Source organism: Crotalus tigris, unplaced genomic scaffold, assembly GCF_016545835.1.
Source record: "Crotalus tigris isolate CLP2741 ecotype Arizona unplaced genomic scaffold, ASM1654583v1 scf7180000017666.27876245, whole genome shotgun sequence".
NCBI classification, from domain to species: Eukaryota; Metazoa; Chordata; class Lepidosauria; order Squamata; family Viperidae; genus Crotalus; species Crotalus tigris.
In genome coordinates, this window is record NW_024096551.1 from 3,914,698 (window position 1) to 3,935,797 (window position 21,100).

The following is a 21,100-nucleotide window of genomic DNA, read 5'->3' on the forward strand; positions in this document are numbered from 1 at the left end:
GGGTTATGAAAATGTTTTTGAGTTTAAACTTTTACATATAAAGCCTAGATTGTTTTTAGTAACAATATTCCTCAAAAGTTTAAGTAATATCTGGCAAAATAGCATAGAAAAAAGAGGGCTCTGTGGAATCTGAATTGTAAATATCTTGCTATAATTTATTAATGTTAGTGACATCCCATTGGCCATTTGACTAAACTTGTTAAAAAAATGCAAAAAATGAGAAATTTCCATGTAAATTAAACTCAATGACAGAATCATGGAACTGAATTTGAAGAGTCCATTTAGATTATTATGTCAAGGTCTTTCTAAAAAGGCAATTACTTTTCTTTTTAACATTGGCCATAGAGCCTACTAAAAAATAGCTACTTTCATTTAATCATAAATAATGCCCAAATTCTGATTAATATTAAATCATGATTACAAATCAATCCTCCTAGTTTTCTGAAGATAATCATAATGCTAGGGAAATGGAAAAAAAAGAAAAGGATGACCAGCACCCAAATGGGTGGATTCAGTTTTGGTGGCTAGGGGTGAAAGACCTGAAGAAACAAATTATGTGCCTTTAAGTCAATTTGTTTTATTTGTACAGTTGCAGGCCAATCAATCATGGACAGATTCAGCCTTTTTCTACCTCTTACCAACCTGTGGTTACTTTACCTACAAACAGTCTTGCTGCTTTTCTACTGATATCTACTGTCTCTGAAGTAAGTGTTAGAATCTGTGCAATATTCTGTAAGGCAGTGGTTCTCAACCTATGGGTCGGGACCCCATTTGGGGTCGAACGACCATTTCACGGGGGTCGCCAAACAACACACTCCGCCATTTTCCCCCCCTTTTCCTTAGCTGTGCTACTCCCTTTTATTCTATTGGCTTTTGAAAGCCAATAGAATAGACTCTCTTGAATAGAGTCTAATTCTATTGGCTTTCAAAAGCCAATAGGAATTGTCCAGGCTGTCTCTGCCCTGCTGAGCCCGCCCAAAGTCCCATTCTGCAAACGGTGCTGCACCAGTTGAGTAGTCCTCGACTTACGACCGGTTGAGTAGTCCTCGACTTATGACCAGTTGGGGGTCGCGGCATTAAAAAGGTTGAGAACCACTGCTGTAAGGTATCAATTCCGTCTTGCCTAAAATACTTAAAAAACTGATAGGAAGAGTAGTAGTACAGCCTACCCGCTGTGTGGCATGGTTGAGCATTTCTTGCCATGCAGAATCAAATTGACGTTTGTCATCTTCCAGCAGCCTCTGTTCTGCAAGGGAAATGGTTTCCTTAGCAGCTCGTAAAACCTCTGTGGCTCTCTGAAAATCCTGTGTTGCTTTCTGCGCTTCCAGCTGAGCCTGCAATGAAAGATTAAATTGATCTAGTACTAAGAAGGAAATGGATAAATAATACCCAATGATTTCTTCTGATTTTCATTTGCTGATTTTAAAATGTCAGTACAACAGATGCCAGTAGTAACTATTTCTATTGATTGAAGGATTATATCCTGCTTATATATGTAACATTCCCTATCTCATCATATCATTAAGTAGATTCGTGTAGATCACTGCTTGTTTCAGTATTGTCTCCAAAAATGTACAAGTTATTCTATAGTTTTAACATATCCAAATGACAATTCATGTAAGATGCTATACCTTCGGGCTGAACCAGCTTCCCTTCACATTTTGATGATAAAGTTCCTTTTCTTCCCTCAAAAAATATAAGACCAAGTCATGGCTATGAATTGCTTGCTCAAACTATTTTGTTAATGTTTTTTAAAAAATATAGTATATTATAGCATTCAATTTTAAACCACCATTTTGCAACTATAGATGCTAGCTAATTAACCATCTGAGGTTCCATTAGCATGAAAAGATATAGATTTTTTTTCAAGGTTATGTGCTCATATACATAATCAGATCTTGTTGCTAAGACACCACATTGAGTGCAGAAGACTTATTTTAAAACATCACTTTTCTAATAAATTAAAAGTAATATCTTCAACTTTTGAGATCCAGATTATCTCTATTTAAAGCAAGCCCAAAAAAACAACAAGATTTAAGACATGTATATTTAAAGCCGATTTAGGTAATAACATATAATCTTCAGAGCAGTTAATAATTCCTATTAACTACTCTAATAGCAGAAAATCTGATCCAGTCCTCTATCCTCTAATGCTGAATGTAGAAATATATAATCCAAAAATAAGCAGCTCTTGGTATAAACTATCAATTTAATTACTTAGTAATTAAGGAGGCTTTTTGCTAATATAGGAGTGGGGAAGCTTTGGCCCTTCAGATGTTGCTAAACTATGATGTCAATAAAATACCTCTTGTCAGAACCTTGCTGAGAAAGTCATTCCCACTGTTGATAAATAAATATCCATCTGTTTTCATCTAATGACCCTTCTTACTTTCCTTTGACTTTTTTCTTCTTTGTATCTACTGATAGTACCATCTCTTAATGAAATGTTTCAAATAATAATTGTAACTGACATTTTCTGCCAATCTATATAAATTAATTCAGAGACTTAATCTCCAATAGATCTCACAGACACACAAGATAAATTGGAAAATACCCCATAATATTATTTGGAACAATACCAGAAAGCATTTCAGAATAATTTGCACCAAAAAAGCAGTTCATTTGGCTGATATAGTCATTTTCCTTTTTTAAAAAAAAATTCAAAGTTGTATAGAAAGTTGTAAAGACAACTTTTCCCACAAACAAAAGTTCATAGGTTATTGATGTAAGACTTATCACAACTGAAAAGAGGCAGAGGCTATTAAAGTTATAAGCAAGAAGCCAAATATTTGCTTAAATGTTAGCAGCCTATACAATCTACAGTCATTATTCCCAAGGCTTTATTTTATTCACATGATTAGCAATAACACATTGATGGAGTTTCCACTCACAAATTACAGAAAAGCTGGTGCTAAATACTCACACAAACACAATGCACACAATATAAAAGAATCTTCTGTAACGTGTACTTCTTACCAGCATTAGCTGATTGATATCTTATGACTGTAAAATATATTCCCTTGATAGCCTATATACCTACATAATTTACTCACAATCAAGACTTGACTGAATATGAAAGAAGACTTATAAAAAAAATAATTTCTGATGAAAAAGATGGAAATTAGAAATCAGGACAATGAATTACAAAAACAGAACACAGTAAGATGATTCCTAAACAAATAACCAGAATAAAAACTTCTCTGTGAATCAAAGAAATAAACAGCTAATTGATCTGGCCAGTATGAGAAACAGCAGCTCATGTTTTCACAGGAATGGATGAAGAGTCATTCAATTTGATCCATCCCAACTAAATATCTTTTTATAATTTTTTATTTAATTGCTTAAAAAATCATCACCAATGTTTTTTTGTTTCTCAAACACACAATTTTTATATTGAATTCTGCCAAATATGCATTTCTGCAATATGCTTTCCATAATATAATACATTATTTTTATTAATTTGTTTGAAGTTTTGATTTTAATGCAGAATTGCATTGCAAATTTGTTTGCTATATTTGGCTAAATTGAAAGGGGAATTTATTTCATGATTGTAAGAATAGTCTCTGCTTGCAAAATAACATGAGGTTCCCACAAGGCTACCTCTATAGGAAAGCTGAGTGTCAAGCGTAGGAAATCAGTAGTCCAGGCAGTTCAAATGAATATAAGTTTATTGTATGCTACTGCTCTCTAGAAGAATCTGAACTACTAACAGTCAAAACAAATTGATAGATAAGGGTCAACAGAATTCAAGGTGGGCTGGATTTAGATCTCTTGTGGGCATGAGAAAGAACTCAAGATTGATGATGCATCCCACCCTTTGGCCAGCTGATCATCTCCTACACTGAGCTTCGTATCAGCCAGAAATCTCCCTCAGAAGTTGCAAAAAAACAGAAAAGATAAGTTGGGGGCTGCTGGGCCCTGGATTTGGCCTTGGGTGCATGAGTGGCTAAGTGGGTAGAAAGCTCAAGGCCTGTAATCTGAAGCTACTGTCGACCCGGACTTAGGGGACAGTGAATACGGGCACTCCAGCCAACCTGAATTCCCCTAGGTAGATGAGTGGCTGGGTGAGAAGGAAGCTCAAGGCTACAAGCTGCAGCATCTTCACATGCACTGCAGCTAGCCTGAGCTCTGCCAGATAGATGAGTGGTTGGATGGGAAGGAAGCTCAAGGCCTGCAAGTGAAGGGCCTTGCAGAGACCTACATGGACTCTGAGTGCTGGGGAAGGGGGGGAAGCCTTGGGAGGCCCAAGTAGACAAGCCTGGGCTTGTGCTAGCTCCCAGGGCCTCCCTTACTTCTGAGGTACCATGCTCTACTTAACGACCACACCCAGGAGAACAGGGTGGGGTTGTTAAGCAAGGCAATCACATGAGTTCCTCACTTAATGACCATCACAATTTGTGACCATAATTGGCAGGCTCCATTACTGTTGTAACTCGAGGACTACCCGCATAATACTTCAGAGCTTTTTACTTGTATATGTATTCTCAATCAACTTATACAAATCTGATTTACTCCACAGGAGATCAAAAGGGTTAAAGTTAGCATGACTTGTCAATCTAGTGACTGCAGGGTAGCAGAGAAATTTGTACTGTCAGCTTTTCACTTCACAGTTCAATCTTCGCTATTAGACTGAATTCATATACAGTATTGTAATTTTAAAAATCATTTTCTTAAAAGTAGATTTCATGGAAATAAATCAGGTGCATATGAATGTACAAAGATGGTACATTAAATAGAGCCAAACATTAGGATACAAACATGCACGCAGCAAAAATTTATCAAATATATTATCCATAAAATTAATCAGTAAATTTAACCAGTAAATTACATAACAATAAACAAGAATCCATGTTGCTCATGTTTTATATTGTATTTACAATGTCTTGGTTTAATAAGTTACCAGAAACAAATCTAATTGGCACAGATAGATCTTTGAGGAAGTTGAATAAAAATTTTATAATTTGCCTAAAAAAGCATTTTAAGAAAATGTATCAACATAAGAAAACCTTGATTGCAAATTGAAAAAAAAATCTTGCACCTCATATTCCACACTAGTTGAAAGGACAACATCAGAAGTCTCCAGCAACTACTTGTGAGTCATTTTATTCCAAATAACACAAACCCATAGTAGATGTGATTTGTGATGCAACACATTTCATAAATAAGCCTGGAGAGCAGAGCATATTTATGCTGCAGTTCTTAGCAGACTTGTCAATCAATAAGCCTTATGATCCTTATGACTTATGTCTAACGTAAGTCTGACATACTCTCTAGATACTATAGAAGCCTTTCAGCAAATCTGAGGCCATGTTAATAATTTTTGATAATACACAGGAAGCAATGAGTTTGATTATCAGGAGAAAGCAGTTTCTAATGCAGGGTTGGAAACCAAAGAAATGCAATCTGTTAAGGCTGAAACAAAACAGAGATATCACACAGTTTTTCCCATAAATTGTGAAAGATGTCCTTATCTTATGTTGACTGTATAAATATGTGAAATGGCTGATATGGAGATTTTTCTTTTCCAAGTCAAATGATGATCCCTCCTCAGAAAATCAACATCTCAAATTACTAATTTCCACAATTTAGAGATAGGAAACCATTTGCATCCTCTCAGCAATTTTTAACTAGGCCTGATTTCCGTTCTCCTAGAATTCTATACTGACCTTGAATTGGATTTATATCAAAGAGGTTTCTCAAGCAGATGTGCTTCAAAATATTATCAGACATTCACACAAAAGACAAAAATAACAAAAATCTGAAGGTTCAAGATTAATTAGAACAGTCTTTAGGAAAGCTATTCCCCTTTCAAAAAATATCTATTTTCACTACAGATTTGCAATTTAAACAATAACAAAAAAGATATCTAAATTTGTTTGGTAAAATAAAAGACTGAATTAAGGACAAGGTCCTGCATGATACTAAAGCCTTATTAAATCTGAAAGAGTACTTTGCGGCCTGTTGCTTAGTTTGGTTGAAAGAATGGGTGAGGCTGAGAGATACAAGTTTATTGGAGTTGGAAGGGCATGATTTTAGATTTAGGGGGCATGCCTACTTACAGTATGATAAAGTTAAGATTTTTATATATATCAGAAATAATTTTGTTAGACACATCATTATGAGAATTTGGAACAAACCTAAACCTACAATATGTTCAAAAATACCTTTATGGTCATTCCCATAAGAAGCACATTAAAGAAAAAAACACAGCTAAATAAAATAGTTAAGGTATTACTAAAACACACACAATATGCAACAAATCAGAGGCAAACACCTAGAGGCAAACAAAGTCATAAATGGGTTTGTCAAAAACAGATCATTCCAGACAAATCTTATTGCATTCTTTGACAAAGTGACAAGATTAGTGGATCAGAGGAATGCTGTGGATATAATTTACTTGGACTTCAATAAGTATTTGATAAAGTAGACCACAACCTACTACTTGATAAAATAGAAAAACGTGGATCAGACAGTATCACCATCAGATGGATCATAAGTGGCTAACCAACCGCACCCAACATGTACTCCTCAATGAAACTGCATCTAAATGGAGGGAAGTATGCAGTGGATACCTCAAGGCTCTGTTTTAGGCCCCAGTACTCTTCAACATCTTCATAAATGATCTGGATGAAGGGACTTGATAATGCCTTGGTAAGACCACATTTGGAATATTGCAAACAGTTTTGGTCACAATGTAAAAAAGATGTTGAGACTCTAGAAAGAGTGCAGAAAAGAGCAACAAAAATGATTAGGGGACTGGAGGTTAAAACATATAAACAATGGTTGCTGGAATTGGGTATGTCTAGTTTAATGAAGAGAAGGAGTAGGGGTGACATGATAGCAGTGTTCTCAGGGTATTGCCATAAAGAAGAGAGAGTCAAACTATTCTCCAAAGCACCTGAGGGCAGGACAAAGCAATGGATGGAAACTAATGTAGGAGAAAGTAACCTAGAACTAAGGAGAAATTTCCTGATAGTTAGAATAATTAGTGGACCAATTTGCCTCCATAAGTTGTGAATGCTCCAACACTGGCAGTTTTAAAAAAGAGATTAGATAACCATTTGTCTGAAATAGTATGGGGTTTCCTGCCTGAGCAGGGGATTGGACTAAAAGACCTCCAAAGTCCCTTCCAATTTTATTATTCTGTTCTGTTCCTAGAATCAGTGGGCCCAAAGCTCAAAGCCACTCAGTCTTGCCAGGGTTCATTTGAATCCTGATGTTCTCCATCCAGATCTCTCCAAACACCAAGATAGGACATTCACAACATTGCTTAATTCCACAAAAACAGAAATGTACAGTAGTGTATTATCAACATACTAATGATACCCTCAACCCATGGTGAAAGGTAGCTCAATCTTTTAGAAAAAGATAATGCAATCTAATGTAACTAGAATGAACATTATATTTTAGTCCAACCATATTTTTATTCCAATACTGAATAGTCTGGTCATAAATAGAAAAATAATTACACTAGCAAATGAACTTCAATAATAAGCCAATATTTACTTACCTAAACAGATAAACAGAAAGACATCAAGTCGGCAAAAGAGCATTGGGGCAGCAGTGACTACCAATTTCCTGCTGGCTTCCCCATTGATTTTGTTTGTGGAAGCTGATAAGGAGAATTGGAAACCACAATCTCGTGACCAAGGAGATGTTGCCACAGCCAAAACTTTGCAAATAAAGCTGGTCTGAGCATAGTAGAAATTTCAATTGCACAGGATTAATGGGCACCAGATTATTTTTATACATTTTTCAAATTAATGGATTTTGGGTATTTTGATTCAAAAATTGCTGCAATATAATGTACTGTTTGGGCTAACATGAAGGTACAAACAAACAGATAAACACAGTGAGAGTTTTAGTAGTATATAGATTAAGAATTGATAGCTTAGTATTCTTCCTCTTTTTTTCTTTCTTTCTTTCTTTCTTTCTTTCTTTCTTTCTTTCTTTCTTTCTTTCCCTATTAATTTTCCTATTATGTAAGGAACATTTTTTATTTGTTTATTTGCTTCTATAAACCAAGTTGGGAGAATTTCCTATTCAAAAGGAAGTTAAATATAGCTTTGGTATGCTTGGTTAATTAACAGACTTTCTAGGAGCATGTTGGTGTGATATGGTACAGTACAGTGCGGTGTGATGTGATGTAATGTAATATAAATATTCTTCCTGCTCCTATAACAGTGATGGCGAACCTTTTAGAGACCAAGTGCCCAAACTGCAACCCAAAACCCAATTATTTATCGCAAAGTGCCAACACAGCAATTTAACCTGAATACTGAGGTTTTCATTTAGAAAAAACAACTCATACATTAACATCTTTTGTCTTAAAAGAAAAACACAATAACAAAGCGTTCAATAATAATACAATAATACAATAATACAAACTTTTTATTGAAAAGTAAAAGTTTGCATTTGGCATGCTTTTGAACAATTAATGTGATTTTTGCTGTTGTATGCATGCTGATAATTTGTCTAACCTTTGTAAATTTGAGAGCAACACATGCAGCACTCAGGTCATCTGTTAATCTGTTTCTTGTGTCAGATTTGATATAATTCAAAGCTGAAAACAGTGTGCTTGCTCCGGAGGCTTGTTTTGGCTAGGAAGGGATTTGAGAAATGGCTTTTTCCTGTGAAAACTTAGCGAGGCACGCGTGTCCACAGAGAGGGCTCCGAGTGTTCCCTCCGGCACGCGTGCCATAGGTTCACCACCACTGTCCTATAAGAACTAACATACTGTAAGATAACATACTGTAAAGTAAGTCACCATTATTTGTTCCCTTAGAAATAGTAACTTCTTTAAAATCAGTGTGTTCACTACAGAAGAAATATTAGAGACATTCTAGTTTTTAGCTTAAAATCTGAGCTCTTAAGCTATCGTAGCACTTAATGAATTTCAGGAGCATCTTCTAATTTTTATTCAACAACATGCATATATTTCCTGGATCCAAAACTGTATATTTCAAGAGGCAAAGAAAATACTCAAAAAGCAACTCCATGGATTCTGAACAATTAAAGAAGCATCACTGCACCAGAAAAGTTAATCCACTGTTATACGGAAATGAGCTAGCTCATAACCCAACAAAAGTACAACTCTACAATTTTCACTAACATAGGATTATTTTTCTCCAAACAAATGTTCAAGATAGTACAATTCATATAATTACTTAGTTTGCCGCAAATTCTACAAAAAGCAGTGTTTGTTTTAAAATCAGAATTGAAGACATGTGTATGAATAGAGTTCCTAACTAAAGAAAGAAATTTCTGAAGATTTTAGGCCGTACCATGAATATATAGAAGTCAGACATAAGCAGATTAGCTCCCAATAAACCACCATGCATTCTTTTGAAGAGGGCAACAAGATCAGAATAGCTGCAGATTTAGCAAGGGAATAGACAATATGGATTAGGCTTTTTAGCTTTGGAGAGATCAAGTAGAGAAAAGGTCACAACTTCTCCCTTCTGCAGAGTCTGCAGAAACATTGTTCTAAAATAAGTAATAAATTCAGAGCACAGTAATCAATAATTGACAAGTATATTAGGCAATATTCTCAATTCATTTTAGAAGCAGATCCAGGGAGCAGCTTTAGAAAATCTTCAAAAATAAGTCAATAATATGCTCCCTTGGAAGGTTCACATTCAATTTGTGCCAATTCAGTTTTTTGTCAGCTCACTGGGAAGCAGTGGTGGGATTCAGCCAGGTCGCACCAGTTCGGCAGAACTGGTAGCTAATTTTTTGTTGCCCAGGCCCAGAACAGACTTCCGGAAGCGGCATCCACACAGAACCGGTTGTTCACATATCGGAATCCCACCACTGCAATATTTTCAGACTGACTATCACAAGTTAAGTGAATCCACCCACAAGTCCATTATACAGTATGAAAAAGACTCATTTAGGTGATATCATGATTATTTTTTTCCTTTTGCTTAGAGAAAGAAAAATCTACAGTACAACTTTCTATAAGTCATAATTGAGGAAAAAGAGAATAATTGATTCTACTGTGATGCATTTACAATAACTGCAATGAAGAAGTATGAATGACTAGAAATTTTGCAGTGATCGTTAATAGTAGGGACTGAGAATAAACAAGCCTTTTAATAGATAAGATCTGCATGGGTGGTATTCATCACGCTTGGAAGGAGAAAAAGGTCATTGTCTCATAGGAAGCATACAGTTGAAATACCCATCACAGCATCATAACATGGAGATCATGTGCTATAAACAATGCCATTGTATTGTTATTGTGCCTCTAAAGTTGTATTCCAATCAACTAATAGCATAGTTTTTTTCAATTGTATTCTTACCTGCCTAGCAACCCTTCGGGCTTCCCAGTAAGGCTTTGAATCTTCTACAGATTTTCCAATCTTCTTCACAAGTTCATCCAGTTTTATTGTAGCTTCTACCAGAACTGAACGGAATTTCTGACGCGCATCCTACAAAGAAAAATACAGCAAATCTGCTAATACCTATTTCTCATAGATCACTAGCAACTAAGTCATTTTAGGTAAAACTAGGGTTAGTTACCTAGCAGAATAATATTTGTGTAACTCAATTTCAAACTTAATAAAATCAATGAAAACCTGAGACAATGCTAAACTTAATGTATTATACTTCCGAATTTTATCAATTTTTTAACACTTGCTGATCTGAGAAGAGATAGAGTTTTTAAAAGATGTGAGTTTTTGTTCACATAATCTAGTAATCTTCATTAAGCTTTAATCTAAATAAAAAGCAATATTGCACAACATCTGCTCTGTCCCGGGTTTCAACTCTTAATGCAGCATTGGGACCAGCATAAGTATACAACTTTTTATATTTTCAGGGAGAAAATCCTTTGGCTCTTTAGAAACATTAATCCCTTTCCTTATTCCTTAACAGGTTACTTTTTCCAAATTACTAACTACTAAATGGCCTTTAAAAGAAAGGAAAAAAATATATTTAATTTCATACTAATATTCAATATCTTTAATTTCATACTAATATTCAATCAATTAATAGCTTCATTGAACAAAATTAGTGTATTCTCAATCTCTTTTCTTCAAACAACCCTCCTCCTTGTTTTGTGTATTATTTCTTCAACTACCTAAAGTAGGACACAAGTGATTATATTATTCTTCAATTAGCCAACATGACCTAATTAATTGCCTTGTTTTGCTACACGATATAGTGCTGTTCCTAGATCTAAAACCTGGAGATGGAAAACTCAAGATGGATATTATCCACACCTCAAACAGGCTAGAAGATTTCTGAGCAGACTAACTTATTTACCAACATTTGGAAAAGCATCCAGAGAGTCAATCTTTACTTTCAGTGCATATATTATTGGCAATACTAAGATAAAGAGCATGCATCCTCCTAAAGGGAAGGAGAGAATAAGTAGCAGATTAGCAAAGAGCAATATCCTTGAAAAGATAATACAGGTAGTCCTCAACGTACAATTACAATTGGGACCAAAATTTTCATTGCTAAGCAAGGTAGTGCTTCATCACTGGAGGCTTTCAAAGAGAGATTGGACAGCCACTTGTCAGACATAGTATAGGATCTCCTGCTTGAGCAGTGGGTTGGACTAGATGACCTACAAGTTCCTCCCAACTCTGATATTCTGTAAGATTCTGTAAATCTGTAAGTAGTTTTAAATGAGATATGCCCTGGTTTTTTTGTTGTTGTTTTTTTGCCCAACTTTCTTTCCTTGATTCTGCTTGTCAGAAGCTGACTGGGAAAGTTGCAAATGGTAATCACATGACCCCAGGATGCTGCAACTCTCATAAATACAAGCCAGTTGCCAAGCACCCAAATTTTATTCACGTGTCTATAGGGATGGTCCAGGAACTGGCTGCATGTTACTTTTTTCAGTGTCATTGTCACTAAATTAATAATTATAAATTGAGGAATACCTGCATAAGCTTCATTGTACCCAAAGCTTATCAAATGATTTTGACATCTGAGGCAAATCTGTCCTTAGAAAGAGAAACAAAACAGGAAATTGAAAAATTACTACTCTTTCAATTCCCTGAAATAATCATCCCATTCAAGGAGGACTGAAAGAAATGTAATGTCGCCAATGTTATAAATGCCAACAGATAGCAGTACTGATACAATAGAAGCTCTGTCATGTTCTTTAGCATCTATTCTTTCACTTCAGTTAGCAGAAAGCTGTACTATTATATATTGTTGTACTTTGTGAAATGACCAAGAAAAAAATGTTTAATTGTGCACCATGATTGCATTCTTGATTGCTGAAGGAGTTCATTCACTCAAAATTCACTGCCAACTACAGGTGGTTTACACTGATTATTATGTTGACAAAGGTTCTGTATCAAAATATATAAAGATGGTGAAGCAGGAAGAATTTATCAATGTGATCAAGAACAAAGTGGAAAAGCTGTGATAGCAACCAAAAGGTTTCAAATGAGAAAGACTGAAGAACTAATTAAAGACTATCAATAGATTGTTAAAAGGGTGCTGCCAAGCTCAGCATTTTTCATAGGAATGTGTAAATATACTATTGATCTTCTTCGGTATCAGAAACTTTATGCAAGATGGATCCTCACATGCAAAGATAAGTTTAGAAGTTGAACTTTGCAAGCAATTGTTGTCATGCTAAAAGAATGAAAGTAAAGAATTTTTTCCCAGCACTGTGACTACTGATGAAATATGGGTGCATCATTATGACCCAGAAACAACATGTCAGTCCATGTAATATCATCACAAACTTCACCAGTGAAGCAAAAAATTCAAAACCCTTTGTCAGGAAAACCTACAGTAATAAGGGTGGTGGGTTGTAGCTTTTTTTGGATGCAGATCATTTTATTTGATTTCTTTGAACCTAGCACCACACTTAATTCAGAATGCTGCATGTTAACACTTAAAACTTTGAAACAATTAAATAGAGTTCAGAAGTAACATGCAATGTGACAACATTAGGCCTCACATCTCCTGAGCCACCTAAGAGGTAATTGCAAAAATAGATTTCACCATAAGGGCCGTACTTGGTACCATGTGATGTCTACCTTATCCCACGTTGAAGAAATACCTTCATGAAAGATTGTTTGACCCAAATGAAAAGTTAGAAAGGACTGTCAGGACCTAGTTGAAGAAACAAAATATGGGTTTCTTTCACATCAGCTTTAAGAAGTTTGCCCAATGTTGCAAAGGCAGATAATGAACAGTATTATTATGTAAAGAAGTACAAGTAATCCATTGGTTGTAATCACTTGTTCAGTGACCATTCAGAGTTATGACAATGGTGAACAAAGAGAACTAGTGATTGGTCTCTAGGTTGCAGCCATTATAGTACCCCACAGTCAAATGATCATGTTTCAGGCAACCAGTTTTCAATTATGGCAGCTGCAATATCCTATGCCAGTGGTGGCAAACCTATGGCATGGGTGCCAGAGGCAGTACTCAGAGCCCTCTCTGTGAGCACACGCACGTCTCCCCAGTCCTAGGCCTTCAGCTGGGTTTTATAAAAGCTTTTTGCTTTAGGCCTCTGCCGTCGTGTGCAAAAAAAAAGGCTCAATCAATCAATTTCAACTTCTCATGGAAAAAAAAAAGATCTCGCAAAGTTGGAATTGATTGGTTGAACTTTTTAGTCCCGCCCAGTCTGCCGTTACCACTGAAGCCATGCTCACCCAAAGGGCCATGCCCACATGATTGGCCACACCCACTCAATTAACCACACCCACCTGGCACCCGACAATACATAAGTGGGTTTTGGGTTGCAGTTTGGGCACTCGGTCTCTAAAAGGTTCGCCATTACTGTCCTATGCTGTAGTCATATGATTAGCATTTGCAACTTTCCCTGCAGGCATCCCAAGAGCAAAGTCAATGGGGAAGGCAGCAGAAGATTCAAGTTGCTATCACTGGTTTTTCTCCCAATGTGGTTCTCATACTCCATTGAATCCATCTGCCCACATTCCATAGCACCAATTCATGATACCCATCTTGCCCACTGTATTTAGCAGCACCTGCCCACCCACAGCTCTTGGCTGAAGTCCTTACATACCAGCCTACTTAGGGTACATTTTTCAGTGCCATATCATGGTCACTTGAGGTCCTCCCCACATGATTCTCACTTATTAATGGCAATGAGAACTGCCAGGAATGGCATTGCTAAGTGATGTGGTCACATGATGGCATGTTATAACCACATTGCTTAGTGACAAAAATTCCAGCCCCAATTGCTATGGTAATCCAAGGATTATCTGTAAATGCAGATAACAAAATAACTGATTTCAAGATTGCTTTCCTGCTTCATTTATTAAAATATCCCCTATTTAAATTAAAATTATGGAAGTATAGGCGTTACTGTTCATTCAACCCTCTTACCTAATTGTACAGCAGACTCTGAACTTCAGAGTTCATTTTTGTGTTTCTGCAAGCTTGAATATTTCTTCAAAAATAAATTCTTGCAGTAGTTGTTCCTCCAAAATCACTTAAAGATGGTTGGTTGTTTCTAAGTCTGAACCAATAGTTTATTTTATTTTTTTTTATTCTGCCTTTATTATTTTTACAAATAACTCAAGGTAGTGCACATATATTCCAATAACTCAGGGGCTGCCATAAAGAAGAGGGAATTAAGCTATTTTCCAAAGCACCTGAAGGCAGGACAAGAAGCAACAGGTGGAAACTAATCAAGGAGAGAAGCAACCTAGAACTAAGGAGAAACTTCCTGACAGTGAGAACAATTAATCAGTGGAACAATCTGCCTCCAGAAGCAGTAAATGCTCCAACACTGGAAGTTTTTAAGAAGAGACTGGACAGCCATTTGTCCGAAATGGCATGGGGTTCCTGCCCGAGCAGGGGGTTGGACTAGATGACCTCCAAGGTCCCTTCCAACTTTACTAATATGAACAATATGAACTTACAACAATCATGAGCTGGGTTGAGAGTGAGTAAATAGCCCTAGGTTACCCAGCTGGCTTTTTTGGCTAAGGCAGGACTTGAACTCACAATTTCCAGCTTTCTAGCTTGCTGCCTTAATCACTAGACCAAATTGGTCTTTGTTGATTGTTTCTGAGATGTTTTTGATGAGGATAACAATGCCATACCTCATGTGATATCTCATTTAATGACCATGATGATTTGCTTAACAATCACTTGTTAAGTGATGTTAACAATCACTACTGGAACTGCTGTTACTAAGCAGGAGAGTCATGATTTTTACTTAACAACCACTTCATTTAGCAATTATATAGTGTATGGATTTAATGAGGATGTGATTTAAAAGCTATAACATTATTATTAGCAATAGAATATAGTGCAGGATAATTTGCTAGGGGACCAAAAGGTACGGAGAGATATATCAAATAGTCTGATATCAACTAAACTTTACACCACATGCTTCTATTATGCATTTAATTTTTGTGCCTTACCCTTATTCCTTCTCTTGTTGGTATAATGTTACTTATCCTGGAAGGAAAGGAAAAGGTGGGTTTCCTCAAAGCAAGTATCCAATTTTTCTGTTTTACATGAATGGATCAAGATTTCACACATTAGCTTTTGAAATGGGAAAATAGCAATCAGGAACTGAGGTGTAAAATCAGGGTGGCTGTGTGAATTGCATTTAGAAGAGGAACTTTAAAAGTTTCAATTTCGCTTTTTAATTTGTGCTCTATGTCCTATAATCTGTCTGTCATGTGCAAATTTAATGCCAAGTAATAGCTAAAGTTTCCTTTGCTTGTTTGAAAGATTGTTTCAGCTCATTTGGCATCCTCCCAGTCTGGATCATATAAGGAGGCTAAACATAAACCTTGGTTTAGCAATCATGGTAGCAAAGTTCAAATAATATGCTAACCCCTAAGGTAAGTAAATCACATTACAACTCAACCCTATGTGTGAACTTAGCCAGTAGTATGTGACAATGTAACAAGGTATGTCTAGCTTTCAGTCTACATTGCTGAAAAAAAATGACAGTATAACCATCCAGACTCCAGAGGAATTGAATTTCAGGCTAGTAATTTCTAGTGTTTATTAAGAACCATGGAGAATTCCAAGTAGAGAAGGCTGTTGAGACTAGCATAGACTTCAGTATTTATGAGATACAGTAAAGATGTTGCCATGGGATTCTTTCCTATGACCTCAAATTTTGTTCAGAACTTTTCACAAACATTTATTTGGTTGAAAGGCCAAAGAAAACAAATTTCCCAGCTGGGAATTTCAAAACATCAAAAACACCAGAGCCTTTTAACACTGAGTTAGTTAGTCTCTGTAAATTTAGTTAATTTGAAGGTAGCATCTTCCTACTTGATCCACATACAAACTTGTGAATAATAGAGAATAAATATTTTAAAGTGGAATTTAATTGTCATAAGTATTTGTAGCCTGAAATAAACAAGAATAGAATTAGAAGACTGATAGTAATAAAAAAGAGCACAATGATTTACATAATTGTGATACAAAACTTCTGTTTTGTATCACAATTATGTAAATAATTGTCCATTGATGCAGGACAGCTGGTAAAAAGCAGAAGGGACAAAGGAACAGCACAGAACAGCTGTGAGCAGTGACAGAATGACTCCAGAGCACTGAACTGATTAATGTGGTTCTTCATCCAGAGCATAATCATTTTACTACCATTTCTGAGGATGTGATTTAAAAGCTATAACATTATTATTAGCAATAGAATATAGTGCAGTTTTCTTTTGCTTGTCTGGTTAAGGAACAGGAAAACAAACAATATACTGGTCTGGCTGCTGTTTACGTAATGACATTTGGAAAATATAAATGTGATCAAAACTGAGCTCAGAATCTCAGGCATTGAGCAAATGGTTGCTTTGCTCCTTGATACTAATCCTGGCACTCCCAATTATGGTTGTTAAGCAATCTCCTGGAGAGTTAAAATGGGCAGAATCCCAGGTAAGGAGCATGAAGTGTCTCTCAGGGAAAGATCCTAGAAGGATCCACGGGGGAGGGGATTCTCATTGGGCTGCAAGGATGGAGCTAAAATCTTTAGGATTTTAACTCTTTTCATGCAATCCATCAAAGGATTTCACCCCAATGGCCAGAGGGGAGGGGAAATCTTTCATTAGGCTAAAAATCTCAGTTCTGAGGAGAGAGGGAGAGAGAGAGAGACAGAGAGAGAGACAGAGAGAGGGAGGGAGAGAGGGGGAGAGAGGGAGAGAGAGAGAGAGGGAGAGAGAGGGGGGAGAGGGAGAGAGAGGCAGAGAGAGAGGAAGAGAGAGGGAGAGAAAGGGAGGGAGAGAGAGGGAGGGAGAGAGAGGGAGGGAGAGGAGAGAGAGGGAGGGAGAGAGGGAGAGAGGGAGGGAGAAGGAGGGAGAGAGAGGGAGAGGGAGGGAGGGAGAGAGAGGAGAGAGAGAGAGGCAGAGGGAGAGAGAGAGAGAGAGAGAGGGAGGGATGAGAGGGAGGAGAGAGAGAGAGGGAGGGGGAGGGAGAGAGAGAGGGAGGGAGAGGGAGAGAGAGGGAGGGAGGGAGAGGGAGGGAGGGAGAGGGAGGGAGAGGGAGGGAGGGAGAGAGAGAGGGAGAGAGAGGGAGGGAGGGAGAGAGAGGGAGAGAAGGAGAGAGAGGGAGAGAGAGAGAGAAGGAGAGAGAGGGAGAGGGAGGGAGAGAGGGAGAGGGAGAGAGAGAGAGGGAGAGGGAGAGGGAGAGATTCCTTCAACGGAGCTCTTTCAGCCAGCCCCCAAAGACTAGAGCAAGGCCTCTCACAGGCAGCAGCAGCTTGCATCTTCTCTGCTAGCTTCCTCACTGACCTTCTGAGGGAGAGAAAGTCTTCTCAGAGAAGATTACAAATGGTGATTACATGACTGTGATGTGCTTGGCAACTGGTGCAAACATGTTTCCAAGCACCCTATTATGATCATGGGACCATGGGGAATGACACAACACTTTGACAGCTGGATCCTTTCTGAAGCTTCAGTCATTAAACAACCAGTGGTAAATCAAGGACTACCTGTACATTAAACTTTTGTACTTTGATTTCTTAAACTAGAGGAAGTAATCTTTGGTAAATAAAATAGAAATTGTTCTTCTTAATGAATTTCTAAAGTTAGATTCTAATAGGAAATTGTTGGGCTAGAGTGGACATACTGGTTTTGTATGATTTGATAAGATCAACATTAGGGATGGGTACTTCATTTCAAAACACATTGTTGCTCATTAAGGGATTCATACATTATTAACTAAATATCAACAGAGCTATCTGACCAAACCTATCTGGGCTTGTATGCTAATCAGGGTTGAACCTGGCTAATATTTCATAGGAAACCACCCTAGCAGAGATTAGAAATTAACAAAACATCCTGGAAAATTTAATGGCAGATATCGTCAATACTATAGTCAGAAGAGCTGTGTAGATTGCATTCAAATAGTTTCCAGAGCTTAAACTTGATTTAAGCTTATCTTCCTATATCAATCACTATTTAGAGTGGTTGGAAATTCTGAAAGCTGAAGTACAACATATTCAAGGTAGTGAAGGCTAGTGTAGACTATTAATCTTGTTTTGCCTTTTCTCATCTTCACAGACAAGGAGTATTCCAGGAATAATTCTCTCTCATTTTGGACATTTCCTGTTAATTTTGTTTCACCTACATAGTTTCTAGATTGTTTTTCTACCTGCCTTACAATATAAAAAATATTTCCCTGTTTTGTCTTTGTATTTAGGCAGATATGTGTGTAGATTTAACTCTATCAAATCAGTCTGGTGTACAATGAGTTATTTTATATTTAAGATGCTGTAAGGCAAAAAAATATTTTACTATAAGAAAAAGTAATAATAAAAGAAAACAGCTGTGGGGATATTCATAAAGAATAATGTAAGTGAAATGTGTGCAGAAACAAGGGATAACAGAACTCTCTAAGACAAATCAGGATTGAAAACAAACAACCAAGGAACAAATCTTTCTCACTTAGTTCTAATTACTGTACTGAAATTTCTTATGAAAAAATTAAAGAGATAGCATAAAAATCAGAGAGTACAGCTAGTATGTTGTGGATAATCTCACAAAATGGCTGACTACCAACGGTTTGAGCCAGTCATGCATTACCTATTTCCAGGTTATGAGGAGAATTTTCCCTTGGGATGCCATACACTATCTGCTTTGCATTCCCCCCACACACACACACAAACACATACACACACTAAAGATGGATTTATTTCCAGACATACTGGATTGCAGCCATTTTTTTTTCTAAAACTATGCAATTTCAGAGACATCACTAAAAATTATACAAAACATTTTTGAAGTATACCAGCTTTGTAACTAATTATTTAATTTAAAACATAATTTACAAGAAGTCAGAGGGACAGAGAACTCAGCAAGCGTCATGATCCATTCTAAAGCCTGGAATAGAATAGAGTATTATTTTTATGTCATTCTGAACCAATACTTGCAACTTGAGATTTTCAGAAATCTGCTTTACCTGTGCATGTGAATTCAGTCAATATCTACTGGTGTTTAGGTTTTAATGTATCGCAATTTGAAATAGGAATTTCATATTGACATTTAAATGTTTAATGCTGGATATATGGATATTGACTACAGTTTTATAAGTTCAGTGCCCTAGAGCAATAGATTCCTTTACAGTGCAAGCAGCTCCTGCATTCTGAATTGTCATATGATAATACAAGTATCTTCTTATAAATTTCAGTCCCAGATTCATCTGCAATGAGTAGTTGTTTCCTCACCAAGTTTCCTTGGGATTTAATTAAGGTGACCAACTTTTTTACAATGAAAAGGAGGACACAAATAAATTGAAGAAAAAAATATCGTAAATAAAAGAAACATTTTATTCATTGCAACAATAATACAGACAATTTGCATGTGCAAAGTCTGCCAGCCGGGTATTTTGGCACGCTCAGTAGCAATTCCTATTGGCTTTCAAAAGCCAATAGTGGGAGTAGCACAGCTCATGCAAAAGTTGAAAAAAAAAAACATCAAAAAAAGGTGCCGGAATGACGTTCTGAGCGTTCTATGAGGGGAAAAAAAGCCCTGCAGATTAGTCTTCAAATATCAAAAAGGAGGACATGAAGGAGGACACTTTTTGAGGGAGGACAGAACTTAAAAAAGGAGGACTGTCCTCCCTAAAGAAGGACAGTTGGTCACCTTAATTTAATACTTTCTCTGTAACTTGCAATGTCTGGAAACCTATCATTACTATAACTGCAGGAAAACCAGTTTGCATATATTTCATGATTAAGTAGTAAATTCATATTTATTATTTATTACTGAAATTTGAACACTGCTTCAGTCCTATAGTTCCAAACAGCTTATATTAACTGATACAAGGCACCCCTGCCACACAAATAAATATATTGCACTCAGTTAATCAATGCGTCCATAAGGATGCAATTGCCCTGCATTTAAACAAAACTTCTCTTTATAACTGAGGTAAAACATGATTATAGTTAGAATGTACCTCTCTTCAGTTCCCTAAAACTTTGCAAAAAAGCAAGGCTGAAACACGTTTTGAAATAACATGTAGAATATGGTCACAGCTGTGGATATTAGTCAGCCCAAAGAGGAACCATAACATAGAGATGGTTTCCTCCTAATCCATTATATATCTGATTATATAGTTTCTTGTACATAGTTGTTGTATAGTATTTCTGGTGTTGTTTTTTTTAAATAAGCTGATGTGTGGCTAGATTCAGGTTTTTGATACAGAATTATATCTATTCATTTTGTGCCATTGTGCCCACAGTAAAAAATGACAATAAAAGTTATCTATCATCATGAAAAAAGGAATACTTTTTCCCTCTTGGTATATTGGATTGTATTTATGAGAGTTGAAAGAATTATATGGCATTTTACTGCCCAATAAGATTTTTAATTTTTTTCTTTTTTGTTGATAAATCTTAAATACAAAATTAAATAATTATTTATTTCTTTAATTATATTTCTCATATATTGAGCTTTTAGTTTCACAAAAAGTTCTTTTTAAAAAAAACAATTGAATTGTGCCCATATTATTGCAACCCCAAGGATTTGCAGGTAAGTGGTCTTTTGTCATTATGCACTAACATTTTTTGCAAGAGATTTTAAGTTACAAAAATGGATGGCATCCATAAACACAGTTATTTGAATGACATAGAAATATATAATAAGATGTTTGCTTTATTGCTAAATGAAAAATCTGTGCTAGA

At 36.3% G+C, this 21,100-nt stretch overlaps 1 protein-coding gene and 1 long non-coding RNA gene across 3 annotated transcripts in view; one reads left to right on the forward strand and one right to left on the reverse strand.

The window, feature by feature from the left end:
- The window catches only part of SH3BP5 (SH3 domain binding protein 5), a 54,500-nt gene that overhangs the window by 6,790 nt on the left and 26,610 nt on the right, over positions 1-21,100 (reverse strand). Inside the window, exons 3-4 of one of the 2 annotated variants that reach the window (XM_039336248.1) lie at positions 10,305-10,433; positions 1,170-1,334 (exon numbers count right to left, since the gene is read on the reverse strand). In XM_039336248.1, the coding sequence (XP_039192182.1) occupies positions 1,170-1,334; positions 10,305-10,433 (294 nt within the window). The remainder of the gene's footprint in view (positions 1-1,169; positions 1,335-10,304; positions 10,434-21,100) is intronic. The other variant, XM_039336249.1, reaches the window with a different exon arrangement.
- LOC120305001 lies at positions 2-19,940 on the forward strand. Its single transcript, XR_005555890.1, has 3 exons — positions 2-704; positions 15,691-15,803; positions 18,480-19,940. It is a non-coding gene; the product is annotated as an uncharacterized LOC120305001 (long non-coding RNA).